The 19107-nt window shown below is 43.0% G+C and overlaps 1 protein-coding gene across 1 annotated transcript in view; it reads right to left on the reverse strand.

Moving 5' to 3' along the window:
• Window positions 1–18900, reverse strand: part of CROT (carnitine O-octanoyltransferase) — a 41354-nt gene extending 22454 nt beyond the window's left edge. Inside the window, exons 1-6 of the mRNA XM_090047184.1 lie at window positions 18543–18900; window positions 17743–17866; window positions 6468–6592; window positions 5004–5185; window positions 4788–4912; window positions 2639–2747 (exon numbers count right to left, since the gene is read on the reverse strand). Of these exons, the coding sequence (XP_089903310.1) occupies window positions 2639–2747; window positions 4788–4912; window positions 5004–5185; window positions 6468–6592; window positions 17743–17866; window positions 18543–18755 (878 nt within the window). The 5' untranslated portion in view covers window positions 18756–18900. The remainder of the gene's footprint in view (window positions 1–2638; window positions 2748–4787; window positions 4913–5003; window positions 5186–6467; window positions 6593–17742; window positions 17867–18542) is intronic.
• Between the last annotated feature and the right edge of the window lie 207 nt (window positions 18901–19107).

The raw sequence follows: 19107 nt of genomic DNA on the forward strand, positions 1-19107 counted from the left end.
TCTACTTGTACTTCAAAAGCTATTGATTCACACCTTTGTAATGCAGTCTGAAAATGCAGTTCTGTTTACACCAACTTTGCTGTTCCTCTTCTGTCCTGTCCTCTATTCAAATCCACAAACAACCACCAATCTGAATACTTAATGCAAATTCTACTATTTGGCATATATTTTAATTTGCTAGTTTTACCTGTTAAACTTCAGTACTGACTAGTATTTAAACAGCATTCACAGGATACATTTGTACATCCAAAATAAGACAATATAACACATCCAACATAAGGTAAAATGTTAAGTACTATTACCATACCTGTAAGTCGCATTAAGATTTAAATTTTTTGCAAGGGTTAACACGTTTCTGAAATTTCTTAGGATGTGTTTGGTAGCCATGTTGGTCTGAGACAAAAAGAAATTCAAAACTCTAGAACTCTTGGTTCAGAGATGATACCTTTTATTAGACCAACTAAGAAATCACACACAAAAAATCTTTTTCTGCAAGCTTTCGGGTATACAAGCCCTTCCTCAGGTTCAGGGAAAATTAAAGAAAAATAAAAGTTCTTTTTGTCTTATACCAACGGGCTACCAAATACATCCCTGAAACATGGAAGATGCTGAATTTTAGCTGATTTTGGATTTAAACTTAATTGATAAACAAGAAAGATTTCTACACCTCCCTGCCTGCCATCTGACATCACCGGGGAAGGAATCCTGTCTTATCTGCACATCAAAGAGCAACTCACAAAGACACTCTCATGGACCCAGAGGAGCAGACTTCCACCTTCAGCTTCCTCTGTGCAAAAATGAAGTTTATTTTCTTTCTATGGGGACTTTTTATCATCTTTAATTTTCCCTAAGCCTGAGGAAGGGAAAACTTCTGCAATTTCTTAGCTGGTCTAATAAAAGGTATCATCTCTGAACCAAGAGTTCTAGAGTTTTACATTTCTTTTTGAAATTTCTTAGGCACTTGCTTGATTGTATTTCTTTTTTTGATGCTTTTATTGTCCCTGCATTATATTGCTTAATATAATATAATGTAGGGACAAGGATATTGAAATATCTTTAATACAGATGTTGAAATACTGGAATTTTGCCAGGTACAAATTCCCATTTGTGCCTAACTCTATTTTTCCCTTGTAGGGTGTTCAAAATTAAGTGATTTAGCCATACATCTTCTTTTAAATTAACTGATAGCAAAACATTTCAGTAAGCACAGTACTACACAGTACTACCACAATACAATACATACCCTCCTTCAGTGAGTACTAGCCCAAATGTTCTGGACTGATAGCAGTGGAGGTAGTCTGAAACTCCATCAGAGTAACTAACTTGAAGCATACAATAATGCTTGACAGGTCTAATAGCAGTCTAATAGTTTTGTCACCTGTAAATGGGCATCACATTCTGCTCTCCTGAATATTCAAAATCCTTCTTGGAAGTGTTTTGATTATAATTGTTCAAAAAGAGGTAGTTATAAGTGCTTACTCTGAATTTCCATGATTAGGAGAAAGAATACATAGCAGTCTCTTGGAGAGAAAACAAGCTGGTTTTGAAGACCAGTAAACACGACTATCTGCTCTAGCAATCTAAGACTACAGCACAGAAGACTAGATTCTTTCAGTACAGCTCTTATGCAGTGTTTCATGGGCACAAAAGAGCAAAAAATAGGCCATTTTCCCAGTCCTAGTGAATAAGAGGTAAATACACTATTGCTGTCCCAGGGATCTTCAGCTGACACAAAAGACCCTTAAAATGTTATCAGCCTGTGTAGGCTGGGGCCTAGTTCTACCTTTGCTGTGTTCAGCAGTGGGAAAAACCGTACACCCTTGCCACTAAGTAACCTAAGATGCACAGTTCTAGTTATGTTTCAAATGTGGTCAGAAGGGATTAGAGGGAAAAGAGGGTGGTTCTGCTGGGGTTTTTTTGTTATGATGATGTTGTTGATAGATTCTGCGTTATTACTTGGATTGGTTGGCAAAGGAAATATGTTACAGACATTTGCCATAGGCTTCTAGATCTGAGAAAAAGATAGCACTTTATTTTGTCTAATCTCTCCCCTAACTATATATAGTTGGTCCAACAAAAGATATTATTAAAGAAAACTTGCTTCATAGATAATTCTGGCAGGTTAACATCAACAGCCCCAACACCATTGATTCATAATTACTTGCTACATAAATGTCTTTTAGCAGCCTACCTTTGCATGATGTTACCAAATGTTGCAGTATTAAATATAAGAAATGATGTTTCATGTCTGTAAGCTTCCTTCTCCCTACCTCTAAACACTTTCAAAACTATGGAGATGATCTTTAGCTGAAGTCACTTAAGATGCAAAATGTGTTAAAGTACAATTATAGAGGGAAAATTCCAATTCCTCTAAAACTTAAAAATATGCTTAAATGGACTTGGTTGATTTGAAATTCTCACTTTCAAAAGTCTCTCCTTGACAAACTGACAGGAACTATAGTTTACAAGTAACATGACAGAAGACTGGTATTCTGCCACTCCAAATATAAGTATCAGTAGTCTTAATGGCCATGGGGTGCTGTTATTTTAAAAGCAAGACCCAGATCTTTTTGTTCTGCAGCTCTGCAAATATATTCAGATCTCAGAAGGCTTAATTAATGCAAAATAGTTTGAAAACCTGAAAATTTCTGAAGGGTTCAGCATGCAACCTTCATACACAGCATCAAAGGCAAATATTCGACCTCGACACATGACTATTACGTGAGACGGACATTCACCTTCACTCTCTGAAATAAAAACATAAAACAGATGTGAGAACACACAACTTTTTAGATGATGTTATAATGCAAATGTTAGATAGATAGTCAAACTCCCACCCAAGGTCTGTTTATGTAATTATTGATGCAATCTGAATCTGGCTCTTAAATGGATTCTAGGACCTACTCTGAAGGGATTTAAATTCAGATTTCCCACTTCCCAGGAGATAGCTCTGGCAATGGAACAGGCTGAGTGAGGGCACTCTCAACCCCTGCTGCTGAAGCTGGGCAGCCTTGAGTACAAGAATAAAGGGGCTAGAAGGAGATCTAGCTGGAAGCAATCTTAAATTGGTTAAGACACGCCTCTGGGAGAAGAGAGTGCTAGGCTACAATATGAGCTGCTGAATTTATTTCTGTCTTTCTTTTTTAATCAATGATCACCTAATGTAAAATGAATAAGCATTGCTGAGATGGAAGAACCATCTCCCTCTCTCAGCCTATCCTAAACCATAGGCTACAGAGACAGAAAACCTCATGCTCATTCTTCCTCTGGCACTGGCACAGCTTTAAAAGGAGAGCTGCTAAGTGCCCTCGCTCAGCCTAGTAATGAGGACACACTTGTAGAAAGATATCTGAACTTAAATCCTCTCAGGTTGATAAGGGCCTAGAAATCAGCTCTCCCTTGTCCTGGGTAAATGGCCTAAGGATTCACCTACTGGGGAAAACGTGACCAATGCGATGACTGTGATACGTGGTCTACTGCTATATTCAGAAACCCAGTATGGAGTTATCTTAGAAGATTGCCTAGGTGCTGTGATTATATATAGAAATATTAGACTCTTCAGTGGATTACTTTGAATCTCTTTCCTGGGAAAGGCATTCAAAAGGCAAATAATGAAATAATTTAAATCTTGGCATAAGTGACAAAAAACCCAAAAACTGGTATGTATTAGGGGTGTGCAAAACAGGCTGTATTCGATTCGGATTTGGCCCAAGTTGGGGACAGTGATTCAATTAGTTGATTTGGACCACTGTCCTGATTCATCACTGCCCCCCCCGGCCTGCTTGGTACTTCCAATCCACTTCTGGGTCCACCACCGAGCACACAGGGGGCTCCTGTGGGCCCTCCTGGCTCAGCAATAGGTTGCGGGGGGATCCCAGGTGTCCCCCCAGACCCAGGAGGCACAAGTCGCTGAGCCAGTGGGGCGCGGGAGGGGGGGTCCCCAGTGTGCTTCCCGGGGGACCCAGAAGCAGACCAGAAGTGCTTCTGGTCCACTTCTGGGTCTGCTGCCGAGCATGCTGGGGAGCTTCCCGCACTCCTGTGGGATGCTCCATTTGCCCCAGCATCTCAGCATTGATGAGCTGCCTGCTACCTTGGGATATGTAAAAAAAAAATTAAAGCTGTGTATATGGCCAAACCATCAAATCTTTCTGAATCTCTCTGAATCGACTTGGACAGTTTTGATTTGATTTGGAGAGATTAAAGGGTCTCTTGATTTGATTCAGATTTGGAGATTTGGCCACCGAGTCGGGCCAAATTTCCTCTGAATCGAATCAGTGACCGAAGCTTTGTACAGCCCTAGTACGTATGAATATAGGGCAATATAATGTGCTGTTACATGCACAATACCAGAAATATTTATTTAAAACTTAACATGACATTTAGGAAATACATAGAGGTCTGTCTTTCTTCAAAATGAGAGTGCTTTTGGCTCCTGGTACACGTTATATATGTACCAAAGGAGCACACTGTATCAAAGAAGCATGAGTTCTTAGGCCTGCAGCCCCTATGGTTAATTATAATGGTCTCCCTGTTTGCAAGTTAATAGCCTGTATCTGACCCAATTATGAGAATAAGCACTAGTTTAAAAGAGACTTAATCTCAGTAGTGATTTTATAAAGGGTACAGACTACCCATATATCAACTGTGCAGAGTAGCTCTTCAAAAAACATTTCCGCTCCAATGGGCTTTTTTTTAAAGTTTGTTTCATGCTTTATATGGCCACACACTGGCCCTGTAACATAAATTCATTTTTCTGTGCTATTCTAGAAAAATGGTATTTTACTTACCAGTCTTGAAATAATTGCAAAATGAATCTCTAGTAATTCCTGGAATCTTGCAAGAACAGAACAGCATTCGGAATTGATTCATATCTAGAGGGGAATTTCTAGATTTATGTGCAGCCAATCTCTCCCTACAATAAAGAGAATATGCCTAAGAATAAGTTCTGAAAGTACATCATAAAGATATTTAGAACAATTACATTTTTGTAAAGAAAGTCTTACGTTCTTAATAGGTCCCAGAACTGCAAAGTATACCATAAATTCATGGATGCTCTTTCAATTTGCGTCCCTTCTTTGGGTGTCCAGTAGTGTTCAAAGTAAGGGCCTGGCCCTCCAAAATTATAATATAGTTGTGTTGGTAGGCGAGGCTCAAGATAAGCCACATTCAGCCACCAGTCCTCCAGCTGAAAAGGAGCAGTGATGAGTATCATAATATGCTTTAGGCATAGCTCTGTACTAATCACTGGATATGCACAACTGATTCATTGTTCTACTACTTTGAAAAGGTAGTTCTTTATCTGTGAAGGTCAAGCTAGCAGTCCACAAGTCATTGCTGATATTAGTGAGGTATCAAGCTCTCTTTATTTCCATCAGATAAACAACATTAACAGCTGTTACAATAAAATATTTTCTTAATATTTTGTTTCTGTATAGTTAATTGTTGTAGTTGCCATAAAGATGTTTACTGAGTAGTGAATGGGAGAAGAGGTGGTTTGTGTGCTTATAAATGGAAGGGAAATGATCCATAATACAATTTGTTAAGATGTACTCTATACGCAATACATATTTTTTAGAAATTCCTGTTTTAAAATAATCTAAATAAAGTCATGTTGGGATTGATGAAGCTCTACAAATTTCAGAGACGGTCTGACATTTACTTATCATCTTTTTCTCTCTCTCGCTCCCTTTTGCAAGACCACTTTAGGCCATTGCTAATATGTATTTTACTGTTTTCACGCAGAGGAAAAGATTAGACTTTAAGGTCTTTGGGAATCAGATCTTTGGTAAGATTTTCAAAAGTTCTTAAATGACTTGTAAATCTAAGTTCCACTTCTGAAAGTGAATTAAACAGTTAAGAACCTCAGAATCACTAAGAGTAATAAAAGGCATTTAAGTGCCCGTGAACTCACCTGTGTGCTTTTGAAAAATTTCCTCGGTGTTATTTCTCTTTTTCAGTGCCGAGCACAGTTGCTATTTGCAATGATCTCACAATACATATAAGATTTTTTTTAGATTGCAATACCTTATGACAAAATACCAGATATGATAAATAACCAAACCAGATTTTAAATTTCTCCTAATTTGCTCTAACTTTATTTACCTAATGGCAGTTTTGTTATATCTAGTATCAATATATAAAGTGAATAATAAAATATTTAGTCTTGAACAAACCATTAATAAAATCAGGTTCAACAAAATACTCTTTATTTTAATGTGATGCTCCTCTTTCAGTGTGTTTGGCTATTTTGAAAACACTAGCTCTGGATTTCATATGCAAAGTACAGGCCCAGTCTTAAAATCCTGTGTATGTAAGTAAACTTATTTATATGAGAAGGCCCATGTCACAAAATCAGACTTTGCTTGTTTTAGGGAATGATGATGTTTCATTCTTGAGATAACTGGATGCATCACGATGTATAAGACTCAGATAAAAAATACACCTATAAATTATAATTCAAAACATACCCAGTTCCTCCTTAGTTTAGCCCTTTCCAGTAATTTTTGCTGCAAGTCTTTTCCAATTCCATGTTCAAACTTTTTAACAATGTCCTTTGTTCTTTCGTATTCTTCTTGATTAAGAAATGGCTTTACTGTAAAAAGAAAACTTTTTTGAAGATAAATATAAATGTGTATATAAATATATACACGCCCACGCACAGATTTGTATCTCAGCTTCCAGAATTGCTTGGAAGAGTTGCAGATTTTTTAAAACTTAAGTTAAATAAAACCATCACTGCTATCAGAGGAGATGAAAGCATATACCAAAAATAGGTAGCATCTAACAGGCTAAAAGACTAAAACTGAGTTTACCTTAGCTGGCATTGATTTCTATGACTCTTTCCGGCTCCCACAGAACAATTTAGCTAATTACGGCTAGCTTATTTGTAGGCACAAAGCAAACCTAATACACTGGAATAAGTGCACACAGCTGAATACAACACATCTTTTATGTCCACCGCATTCAACATAAGCTACTTGTCTTACTTTCAAGACCCTTCATAGCATATCACCATTCTGTATCACTTCTTACACTATCCCAGTATCAGCTCGACATCTAAAACTAGAATCCAGACAGTTGTTTGCTTTCTCCCATGCAGTCTTCATGCTTGGGAAAAACTCCCTATAAACATCCACAAAGTTATCTCAGCGATCTTCAAAACGCCATTTAAAATTCTTCTTTACCCTGATACCTATAAAATCTTGACAATGGTTAGGTTGTTCGCATACGGATAAGCCTACTGTGCTGACTGACATTGTGTCACTGTTGTCGTATTTCCACTGTCTTCCTCTTTGGGGCAGCAACTGTCTCTCTTTTCAATATGCTTGTACAGGACTTAGCATAATGGAGTCCTGTTCCATGACTAGATGTCCATGAATAAATACAAACAATAAAAATCACACTGAGGAACATATAGCACGCTTGTGTTGACAATCAGAAGAAAATTGCCCAAAGTCCTCAGTTGTAAAGATGAATTAATCCATGTAGCTTATTTTAACAACAGTTTAAGCTATCAGAAACCCTAAATTAAAGTCCTGCCATTTCAAAGCTGCTATTAGATGCAGCACAACCTGAATGAAAACCTTGATGAAGCAGACGCTGCTGACAGCAAGGTGTTCCTGCACAATTTAGCAGGTGTAATACCTGGCATTGTCTGCATAATTTAAATGGCTGCCTGTCTTAAATGGGCAAGCAGCCATTTAAAAGACTTAAATGCCTTTTGTAATGATAATGTATAATTGTGGGGATTTCAGGTAGTCTCTGGGGTTAGGAAAGTTTCAATCAAAGCTGATTTAATCAACATCATGGGTTTGAAAGGAACTCAAATGCGAAACTGCAGAAATGCTGGCAATAATATGCAACCTGTCATTTCAAATGCTCTCTGTGACAGAGGACTGGAAGGTTGCTAATATAACACCTAACTTCAAAAAGGGCTCTAGAAGTGATTCTGGGAGCTACTGACCAGTGAGCCTCATTTCGATCTCTGGCAAACTGGTAGAATCTACAATAAATAATCAAGCTGGGGACTGCATGCTTAGGGGCAACCAACAAGGGTTCATCAGTGGCAGGTCCTGTCAGACCAACCTGGTGGCCTTTTACGATCAGGTTACCAGATCATTAGATGCGGGGGTAGCAGTGGACATAATCTTCCTGGACTTCCGGAAGGCATTCAACACTGTCTCTCACCCCGTTCTCGTTAAGAAACTGGGGGACTGTGGTGTCGACGCCCACTCAGTCAATTGGGTCACCAACTGGCTGGTGGGCTGCACCCAGAGGGTGGTAGTGGATGGGTCCTTCTCAACCTGGAAGGACGTGGGCAGTGGGGTTCTGCAGGGCTCGGTCCCCGGGCCCGCACTGTTCAACATCTTCATCAGCGATTTGGATGAGGGGGTAAAAAGCACCCTGTTCAAATCTGCTGATGACACTAAGATATGGGGGGATGTGGGCACACTAGAAGGTAGCATCAGGCTTCAATCAGACCTAGACAGGCTACAAGGGTGGGCGGATGAGAATAGGATGGGATTCAACACAGACAAGTGCAAGGTGATGCACCTCAGGAAGAACAACCGGCACCATACCTACAGGTTAGGGAACTCCCCTCTTGTCAGCACAGAGGCGGAAAAGGATCTTGGAGTCATAATTGACTCCAAGATGAACATGGGCCAGCAGTGTGGGGATGCAGTCAGGAAGGCCAACCGTACCTTGTCATGCATGCGCAGCTGCATCTCAAGCAGGTCCAAAGAGGTGATCCTCCCCCTCTATGCGGCACTGGTCAGGCCGCAGCTGGAGTATTGCATCCAGTTCTGGACGCCGCACTTCAAGAGGGATGTGGACAGCATGGAGAGGGTCCAGAGGAGGGCCACTCACATGATCGGGGGCAGCAGGGCAGGCCCTATGAGGAGAGGCTACGGGACCTGAACCTGTTCAGCCTCCAAAAGAGAAGGCTGAGGGGGGATCTAGTGGCCTGTTATAAGCTAGTCGGGGGGGATCAGCGGGCACTGGGGGAGTCACTGTTCCCCCGTGCACTGCCAGGAGTGACCAGGAAAAACGGTCACAAGCTGGCAGAGGGCAGGTTTAGGCTAGATATCAGGAAGCGCTACTTCACAGTTAGGGCGGCTAGGATCTGGAACCAACTTCCAAGAGAGGTGGTCCTGGCTCCTACCCTGGGGGTTTTTAAGAGGAGGTTGGATGAACACCTTGCTGGGGTTGTATGACCCCAGTACTGTTTCCTGCCATGGCGGGGGGTCGGACTAGATGATCTACTCAGGTCCGTTCCGACCCTAGAAACTATGAAACTAAGTTAGCAGTGATATGGATAGATAAGATTTCTCTATGGAGACACAGCAATGTGGTATGTTGCTGTACGGCACACTACGGAGACATAGTGATCATGTGGGTCTACATGTGATCGGCACATACATCACTGTAGCAGCGTGCTCCCTCAGTATAGCGTGCTGCTACGGCAATGGAGCGGCAGAATCTAATTGTGTCCCACATGCATGGTGCAGTAACTGCCCGTACTGCGCCATGCTTTAGTACTTCCAAGCTGAAGTACTAAAACACGGCACCATATGGTGACATGTAGACACACCCACTGAGTCAGCATAATCTTCCTGAAAGGAAATCCACCTCACTAATCTGCAAGAGTTAGACTTACTTTATGTCACACAGTCAGCTGTGCCTTTGGAATAGTATTTTCCACTATATTCTGTCTTCCAAAAACAAGGTGTGTTTTATTTGGGCCATGATGTGTGCTAGAAATACTTTCCTTTTTTTTACTGCAGTCTTCTCTAATAAAGTCAGCTACTAGAGAACAAGCACAATTGGCAGCAAAGACAGAGGAGAGGATAAGCAACCTATACTAGTAAAACAACAGGTCAGAGATTACCTAGAGAAACTGGATGTGTTTAAGTTGGTAGCGTTGGACGAGATGCACTCTAGAGTACTGAAGGAATTGGCTGAGGTAATTTCAGAACTGTTGGTTATCATCTTGAAGAACTAGTGGAGGTCAGGTGAGGTCCCAAGTGACTGGAAGAAGGCAAATGGCTAGCAAGGAGCCTCACAGTCCAGATCTGGCCCACAAGAGCCAAATGAGTTTGACTCCACTGTTCTAAGGCATCTACTACTTGCCACTTGCAATAAACAGGATACTGGGCTAGATGGACCACTGGTCTGACCCACTATGGTACCTCATGTTCTTATTAGTCCTCAGCTACTAACCACTCCTGTAGATACACAGACTTCACAGAACATAATCAGGAATCATCTATCACTGCTGAAGTCAGTACAGTATTAAGCCCAGAAAGAAGTCATAATGCTATAAGGAGCCTACCACACAAGTCAAGGGACTCAGAAAAGTAAATTATTTTTTTCAAGTTTTTGGGGGAAAGGTATATGTTTGGACATCACCCGTACTGTTTTGATCTATATTATCCACTGTAATCAACCCATAATATTTCTTTTATAAAATACTCCTATGCCATATGAAAAGAATGCTTTTGATGCTATACAATGTGTCATACTATTGTCATCTGCAATCTCATATGTTAAAGACTGCTTCTGACCATATTTTTTAAACTGTCACTTCATTTTTGGGACTGAAGCCTCAAGCAAAAGAAAACGGTGAATTTCTATGAAGCCCTTACCAGTATAAATATAGTAGTTAGTAAGCCTAACACCTGGAAGTTTAACATTTGTTTTTTTCCTCAAAATGTTTCCATGTTTTACTTTACCACAGCAGAAACTGGGATCTTTCTTCTAAGATACATAATACAAAATATTAAGGGCTGAGTCTTTGCCCTTAATATTTTCTATGTTACAATCTCTTCTGCTATTCTGTAAGAGAAAGAAGGAGGTACTACTTTGTTGTTCCTACCGTACAAAAAAGGCACACAGAGAATAAACAATATGTCCAAAACTTCACAGAAAAACTATTGCAGAAACAGGTATTGAATCCTAAGTGACATTTTTTAAAATATGGAACCATTCTTACTTTCATAAGGGATGTAAAGGGCCACACAAAGCCCTGAAAACTGTCAGTGTGAACAGAAAGTCTTTTCTATGATCCCAATGATCTCCTACACCTTTGAATACCTTGGACATGGCTTGTGTTTTTTTAATATCTTTCCCAATTCATATGTCTGTTCAGAAAGATATACCTAAAGAGAATACATCATATTTACTTGATTCCAAGACAAGGTTATTTTCCCCATTCACGATGGGGAAAATCAATCCTAATCACAGAATAGAGTTTTAGGCAAAAATGCAATACCTTCAGTCAGAAGAGGGGGCAAAAATCCATTCAGCAAAGCACACAGCAGTGTAGAACCTGGTGCAGAGGCATGGAGTGGTGTGGAGACACAGAGCAGAGTGCCACAGAGTAGTGTGGGACCCGATGTGAAGGCACAGAGTGGTGCAGAGGCATGGAGCAGTGGCACAGAGCAGCATGGGACCCAGAGATGAGGCATAAGTAGCAGGGAGAACAGAACAGAAGCACAGCACAACACAGGGACATAGAGCAGCACAGGACCCAATGCAGAGGCACAAAGCAGTTCAAAGGCACAGAGGCATGGAGTGGCACAGAAGAACAGTATAGATTGGCACGGAGAAGCGTAATATAGGACCTAGTGCAGAGACATGGAGACACAGAGCAGTGGAGGCATGAAGCAGCGTGATGGCTGGGAAAGGGCAAACATAGTACCCATATTTAAGAAAGGGAAAAAGGAGGATCCAGGGAACTACAAACCATCAGCCTCACCTCAGTCCCAGACAAGTCACTAAGCAGATCCTCAAGGAATACATTTCTAAACACTTGGAGAAGGAGGTAATTGGGAACAGTCAGCATGGATTCACCAAGGGTAAGTCATGCCTGACCAACCTGACTGCCTTCTATGACAAGATGACTGGCTCTGTGGATGTGCGGAAAGCAGTTGATACAATATACCTTAACTTTAGCAAGGCTTTTGACACTGTCCCCCACAGCATTCTTGAAAGCCAGCTGAAGAAGTACAGGTTGGCTGAATGGACTATAAGGTGGCCAGAAAGGTGGCTGGATTGTCAGACTTAGTAGGTAGCAATCAATGACTCCATGTCTACCCGGCAGCCAGTATCAAGTAAAGTACCTCAGGGGGTCAGTCCTGGGGCCACTTTTGTTCAGTATTTTCATTAATAATCTGGAAGATGGAATGGATTACACCCTCAGCAAGTTTGCAGATGCTACCAGGCTGGGGAGAAAAGTAGATATGCTGGAGGGTAGGGCTAGGATTCAGAGTGACCTAGACAAATTGGAAGATTGGGGCAAACAAATCTCACGAGGTTCAACAAGGACAAGTGCAAAGTCCTGCACTTATTATGGAGCAATACCACGCACAAATACAAGGTGGGGGCTGACTAAGCAGCATCTCTGCAGAAAAGGACCTGGGGAGTTACAATAGACAATAAACTGAATATGAGTCAGCAGTGTGCCCTTGTTGCCAAGGGTAATGGCATACTGGGCTGCACTGGCAGAAGTGTTGCCAGCAGATTGAGGGAAGTGATTATTCCCCTCTATTTAGCACTGGTGAGGCCACATCTGGAGTACTGTGTTCAGTTTTGGGCCCCCCACTACAGAAAGGATGTGGACAGGTTAGAGAGTCCAACACGGGCAACAAAAATGGTGAGGAGGGTTGGGGGAAGTGACTTATGCGGAGAGGCTGAGGGAACTGGGTTTATTTAGTCTAGAGGAGACCAAGAGAGGATTTAATAGTAGCCTTCAACTACTTAAAGTGGGGTACGAAAGAAGATGAAGCTAGTCGGTTCTCAGTGGTGGCAGGTGACAGACCAAGGAGCAACGGTCTCAAGTTGCAGGAAGGGAAATTTAGGTTAGATATTAGGAAGAATTTTCTCACTGGGAGGTGTGAGAGAGTGCTTATGCTAAGCAAGGCCTAGCATTAAAAAAAAATGCACTAAAACTCCCAGAATGCTTCAAGGAGGTTGAGGAGTCAGCGATTGACATTCTGGTAATCACTTTCTGACCCTTAGATGAAAATACTGAACTTCTGACCTTTAAACAAATGATAAAAATAGCAGACATGCCGCTTACATTGTTAAGAATAGGAAACTGCATGGCTAAACCGCAATGACGAAAAAACAACCGCATATTATGTCAGTTTTGACATTTAACCCTGCAAAAACCAGCAAAACATATAGATGAATAATGTATTTAGGTTATAGAAAATTAGCATAAGAAATATAAAGGTCATTAAGAATTAACATAAGAAGTGTAATGATTATAATACAAAGCGTATCACCTGATATTATAATATAGATAAGTTAACTAAATAACCAATAGAAGTAAGAATTAGAAATGCATATGTATAAGTGTTATCATATATAACTAATAGTCAAGTTATGTTAGATGCCTCGCTTCCACCATGGGGACAGTTTTGTATCTTTTGCCTAAAAAAAGATAAGGGACTCCTTTTAAATGAGCTGTTGACCAGTTCTGAGACTACTGAATCAGGCAGCCGCACCTAGCCTCCGGGTTAGAGAGCAAGGGCTTGATTTGGGAACCTCGTGAACCAACAGACCTCCTTTAGTTTATGACTTTGTGAAACAATAGAAGTTTTAAATTGAACAGGTCTGAGCCTGTGCTTAATTCAGTCCTATATAATTCGGCATCGAGCTCCCACAGGAGGATAGTAAAACAATGGAAGAGGTTCCCCAGAGAGGTTGTGGACTCTCCATCTTCGGAGGTCCTCACTAGACAAAGCCTTGTTTGGGATGATCTAGTTGGGGATGGTCCTGCTTTGAGCAGGGGGGTGGATTAGATCATTGTTTCTCAACCAGTGGGTCATGACCCAAAAGTGGGTCGCAGGAATATATAAAAGGGTCACAAACAAACTTTAAAAGTTAAAAACTTTAAATTAACACACTTAAAAAAATGGATTATCCTTTAAAGTAGAAAAATGTGTAAAACTATAGCTTTCCCTTGGAGGCTGGCAGTGCGAGGGGCTGCCTGGGGCCCCCCACGTATTGGTGGGGAGCAGGTAGGGAGTGAAGGGCATTGGGTCAGAACTGGCCACTGATGTTTACAAATGCGTTCTGGTACAAAAAAGGTTAAGAACCTCTGGACTAGATGACCTCTTGAGGTCCCTTCCAACCCTAATTTTCTATGATTCTCTGGTAGCTGCTGCTGCCTGTCTTGGATCAGTACTAGAATCTAAGACAAGGCTTTATTTCCCCCCCTGCCCCGCCATGTTGACTGGGGGGGAACCTCATCTTGGATTTGAGTAAATACAGTAATTATGATAAAATTTATCATCTATAATTTTCTGTGTATAGATCTAATTATTGGGTAGTTTTCTTAAATTTGAAATCATCTTGGATTCAGGTAAATATGGTAATTGTAGTAGACTTAAAAATACTAATACGCCTCCCTGCAATACTTCAATGATTCTTATATACTACATGGGGAACGGAGAATGTGTGCATGTTTGTATATTAATTTCCAGTCCAATTTTTATTTGGTCTCCAACTTCTTTTATCCTTTCAAATTTGCTGTCTGTATACACCAAAGCTGATTCTGTTCCTACATCTTGGTTTTTGTATTTCTGTTTTGGATGCTTCTCACAGAAGAGGTATAAGCCACATATACTGCATGCATAATACTTCTTTATCTGGATTGTAATGTAATGTCTTCCAAAAAGAATTCACATAAGCATGTTATTTATTCTTTTTGACTGGGGAAGAAGTTAGTCCTAATCTATAACTAGAGAACAGAAAATTGGTTAACGATACTGTATATAATGTAGTATGTCAGGATTCCTGGAATTCAAACCCAAGTCTTCCGTGCTTATAGGCAGAGGTCTGCACTACAGCATCACCCAGCAGCTAGCCAAATGCCAGCTCCAGCTCCATCTGGCTTTCCTATGAGGTTTTCAACAGGGAACCGGGTGACCTGGGAAATAAATGGTAGCCATAAGCCCTTCATGGGAGGGCTCTAAAACCCTCCCACTTCCTCTGGATCTTCGTTCCAGTAACAGTGGGCACCTACATAGACGACCAATGTCTGCTCTGGTGCATTCTAACTAGAACACGTTGAAATAGGCTCAATTAATACAGTCTATTGGAATGTGCTAATTAGCACGCTGCTGAAGCCATGTAGTTGCTATGAAGGTATTTGGTGCAACAAAACAAATATAACATATTTTGGGAAGTTATGTGTAGATTCATGAATTCTGATGGGTTCACTGTGAGGGGTGTGGATTGCAGGAGCAGTGGAGATGCGTTGACAGGTTAAGCATTTCTTGCAAAGGCAAGGCTGTCTTCCACTTGATGTCTGCATTTAGCAGCATAAGTATGGCCTGTTTAAGTTAACCAGTTCCCTGACTGGGAACTGGCTCACAATTTTGTGAAGTACAGTGGCTCTGATGGGGGGGGGGGGAGGGTAGGAATAAGCAACCTGTTTGTCATGCTTCACAATGGGGTACAGGGTGGGTTGCTGTAGGGTGGAATTGGGGGGGAAGTCCTTGAACCCATATCTGAGGGGTCCCAGTGGTGACTTGTGGCTAGAGGCATTTTCACTCTTCTGCTTTCCCTTCTCTCCTAAACATGAGTTCAGTGCACTTCAGTTGCTTGCAAATGATCAAAGTCTGTGGTGTGTTTGTGTGACTTGGGGGAGAGGGGCAGTGGGTGCATACCTTTTTGGTTCCCAAGGGCTGGGGGGCAAGATAAGGCCCACTGTCAAGTAGGGGAAAACACAGCTGGTTGTCAGAGTGATAGTTTTTATTGTACAAGCAGTGCAAAACAGATAATTTATTTTAAAAGTACAGCAAAAGAAAGAAGGAAAAAAAGGGGGTGGGGAGGGAGACAGCAGAGTTCTAGCTACATACCAGAGTGGTTAGTTGCAGCAATGTGTGTGGAAGGGTGAAGAATGCCACAAGGTTGGATGCCTGGAGGACTGACTAGACCCTGCCACAGAACACATGGCATTTACATACAAAACTGAACCAGTTAAAACTACCATATTTTCTCAACTAGAACACACAGCTTTTCCCCCTAAACCACCTAAGGAGGGAACTGGGATGCACATTATTTGCAAGAAGTATGAATCCCCATTGGTTTGGAAATTTATCAGCATGGGGAGCAGCAACAACAACAACTGCCACAGGTCTGGGAGCCACAGGAATTAATGCTACCACTGCCATGCTTCTGAACTAGTGGGGAGCCAGATAATATGGCCCTGCACACCTGCTGCCATCAAGCTCAGTTCCCTAGCTCATGTTTCTCAGTTACTTACCTATACTGCAAAGTAGTTACTTCATTTTCTTCAAGCTTTCTTTTAAAAACAGGGTGTTTATTATATTCTGGGGCAAGTTATAAGCAGAAAAATATAGTAATGCTTGATTTTTGCCACCCTTCTCTCAGCTATACTTCTGAACTATTCCAGGGGGATTTAAAGTGGCTTAACAGACTAGCAGAATGTCTGTTTGCTTTGATTTTAAAGCTGCACTTTAATGGTTCTAAGTACTATAAGTATCCATACCCTCCACTACTAGAAAAGTAACAGGTGTAATGCATGGTTTTAAACTAGAAGGGTATCTTCTCTCCAAACATCTACCCATATGAGTTATCTGAAATACACTTGGTAGTTGGCATGTCTCTTATAGCATCTGCACTTAGTGGTATCTCATTTAATAGGTCATTAATATAATAACAGATATATGATTAAAAAGCATCTCTGCATCCATGGTCCCAGTGGCCGCAATCTTCCTCTTGCCCAGGACCCCAAAAAGTCTTAAATCCACCTGCGTTAGTTTGACCTGACTCACCCAGCGTCTCTGTACATAGGGTGCTTAAGCAGGGCTCTTTTGTTTTTATTTAATAGCTGATTGAATCAGCTATTAGATGAGAGTGCCAAAAAGGCCTATTGAAGCACATGATCTATACAGATGCTGAAGAGAAGGGTTGAACCAACATGCTGCCTGTTCTGATAAAGTGCTGCTAACCAACATGCTGCCTGTTCTGATAAAGTGCTGCTTTTGTTTTTTTTTCCCCCCCAGGTCTGTCAGCAGCCGTGGTGACACGTGGTTTACTGGCAGAAAGCCACCTCCCATATTTACTTTTTTGGCTAACTTCAGAAGTTCTTTGTATAGCCCAAGACTATAGACATACAGAATTCATTTTAGTTTTCCATGTATAGAATCTAATTATTGGAGGTTTGCCTTAAATTCGTCCACCCACCTGACAGCGAGGAGGAGCAACAGCAAGGGGAAAGCAGCAAAGGGGGCAAAGAGCCTGAGCCCCACACCTTGAACACCCACTACTTGTCCCCCCCACTGCTGCCTGCCTTCCCCGGGTGCCTGGTGCCCCTAGCACCTGTCCCCACCATGATGCCTGGGCCCTACTGCCTTTGCCCCTGCACAGCTTCTGCCCCCAGAACCTTTCCCCCTGCTGCCCACAGCCTGCCCTACTGCCTGCTGCCCACAGCCTCTGCCCTCTTGCAGCCTCTTCTCACTTATAACCAAGCATGGCTCCAGCCCCTCTCTGCCCAGCAGCATGTAAGTTGCTGCCACTACAACCTCTGCTGCATGGTAATAAGTAATAAAGGGAAGAAAGAGCATGCAGTGTGAAAACGGCTTTGAAATCTTCATGTGCAAGGGGATACTCAGCCAACAGAGACAGCCCTAAACAAACTCATTTGCAACATTTAGTTCTCTACAAAAAGGTGAAATACACTAAGGCATAGTGTAATAGCTTTACCTGCATCAAGATATTTCTTTAAAGATTCATCAAGAGCAGGAACTGGCAGTGAAGGAAGAGAACTCTGGTACTGAAATGTTCGCTCTTCTGAGGACTCAAGCACTTGATTTTCCATGCTGTCAAGCTGAAGCACAACGGCAGGAACTATTACAAAGCCTGTATCAGACAGGACATTTCCATGAAACCTCTCATGCCCCCAGGGTAGGAAGGGCGCGCTAGGGACAGGCTTCCTGGGCTCAGCTTTATGTCAACAGGCAGTAACTAAGGATGTAGGATTGCTGTCACTCTCCTCAAAACATACTTTGCTTGTAAAAGTGAGCCTCCTATGAAAGCCTGGCTGCTGCAGGCCACCACCACAGCAACATCCCACTTCCCACTTGCAGGGAGGGTTTTCAGGCCTAACTAGTGCAGTCTCGTCCCCAGCCTTGGGTCCTGGGCCTGCCCAGACCAGCCTGCCTGCAGGCAGCGAAGGACGAGGCGAGGGGTGGAAGATGTGTTAAGACTCGGAGAGGAGGCAGGGGAATGGCGGGGAGCAAGCGATGCGGCCGGGCCGTCTGGGAACCGGCTCAACCCGCTCGGCCACCAGCGCGAGCGCCCCTTGGGCAGGGCCGGGCCGGGCCCTACGCGCTGCCTCCCGGGGCGTGGCGCGTCAGCCACGGCCCCCCGGCGCGGCCTGGACCCCGCAGAGCGGGCAGCTCCCGGCCGGCCTGGGCCGTGCGGCCCCCGTGGGCGATTGGGCGAGCGCGAAGAGGGTCGGGTCGGGTCCGCTCCGCTTCGCCCGCCCCCGCGGCGCCACTCACCTCCCGCCGCCGCCGCACGGCCCCCCGCTCCCACTGGCGCTGCAGCCCGACTGCTGCTGCCGCCCCGCCTCGCTCCGCCCCGCCACCTTTGTCCCAGTTCCGAGCGGCGGGGGCGGAGGCGGGGGCGGGCGAGCGTAGCCGCGCTCGGGGGAACGTCCTGCGCCCGCGCTGGGTGTGAAATGAGGACACCCCCAATAAAAACCACCGCCTCATCCCGCTGCAGCCGCCAGGCTCCTGACAGGCTATCCCAACCGCCACCCTGGCAGCCAAGCTGAGGAAGTGCGGGCCGGCTGCGGAATGGTCTGTCAGATGGGCGGAAAGCTGGCTGCATTGGGTCCTGGAGCCGGTCTTCTTTCATGTCTTCATCAGGACCTGGAAGATGGCAGAGCACTCTCAGCAAGTCTGCAGATGACACCCAGCTGGGAGGAGCAGTAGATACGCTGGAGGGTAGGGCTAGAACTCACTGGACAAACTGGAGGATTGCTCCCAAAGAAACATCATGAAGTTCAAACAGAGACACGTGCAAAGTCCTGCACTTAGGACAGAACAATCTCACCCACCAGAA

Source organism: Crocodylus siamensis, chromosome 5 (genome assembly GCF_052110815.1).
Source record: "Crocodylus siamensis isolate JL-2025a chromosome 5, ASM5211081v1, whole genome shotgun sequence".
Taxonomy (NCBI): Eukaryota; Metazoa; Chordata; order Crocodylia; family Crocodylidae; genus Crocodylus; species Crocodylus siamensis.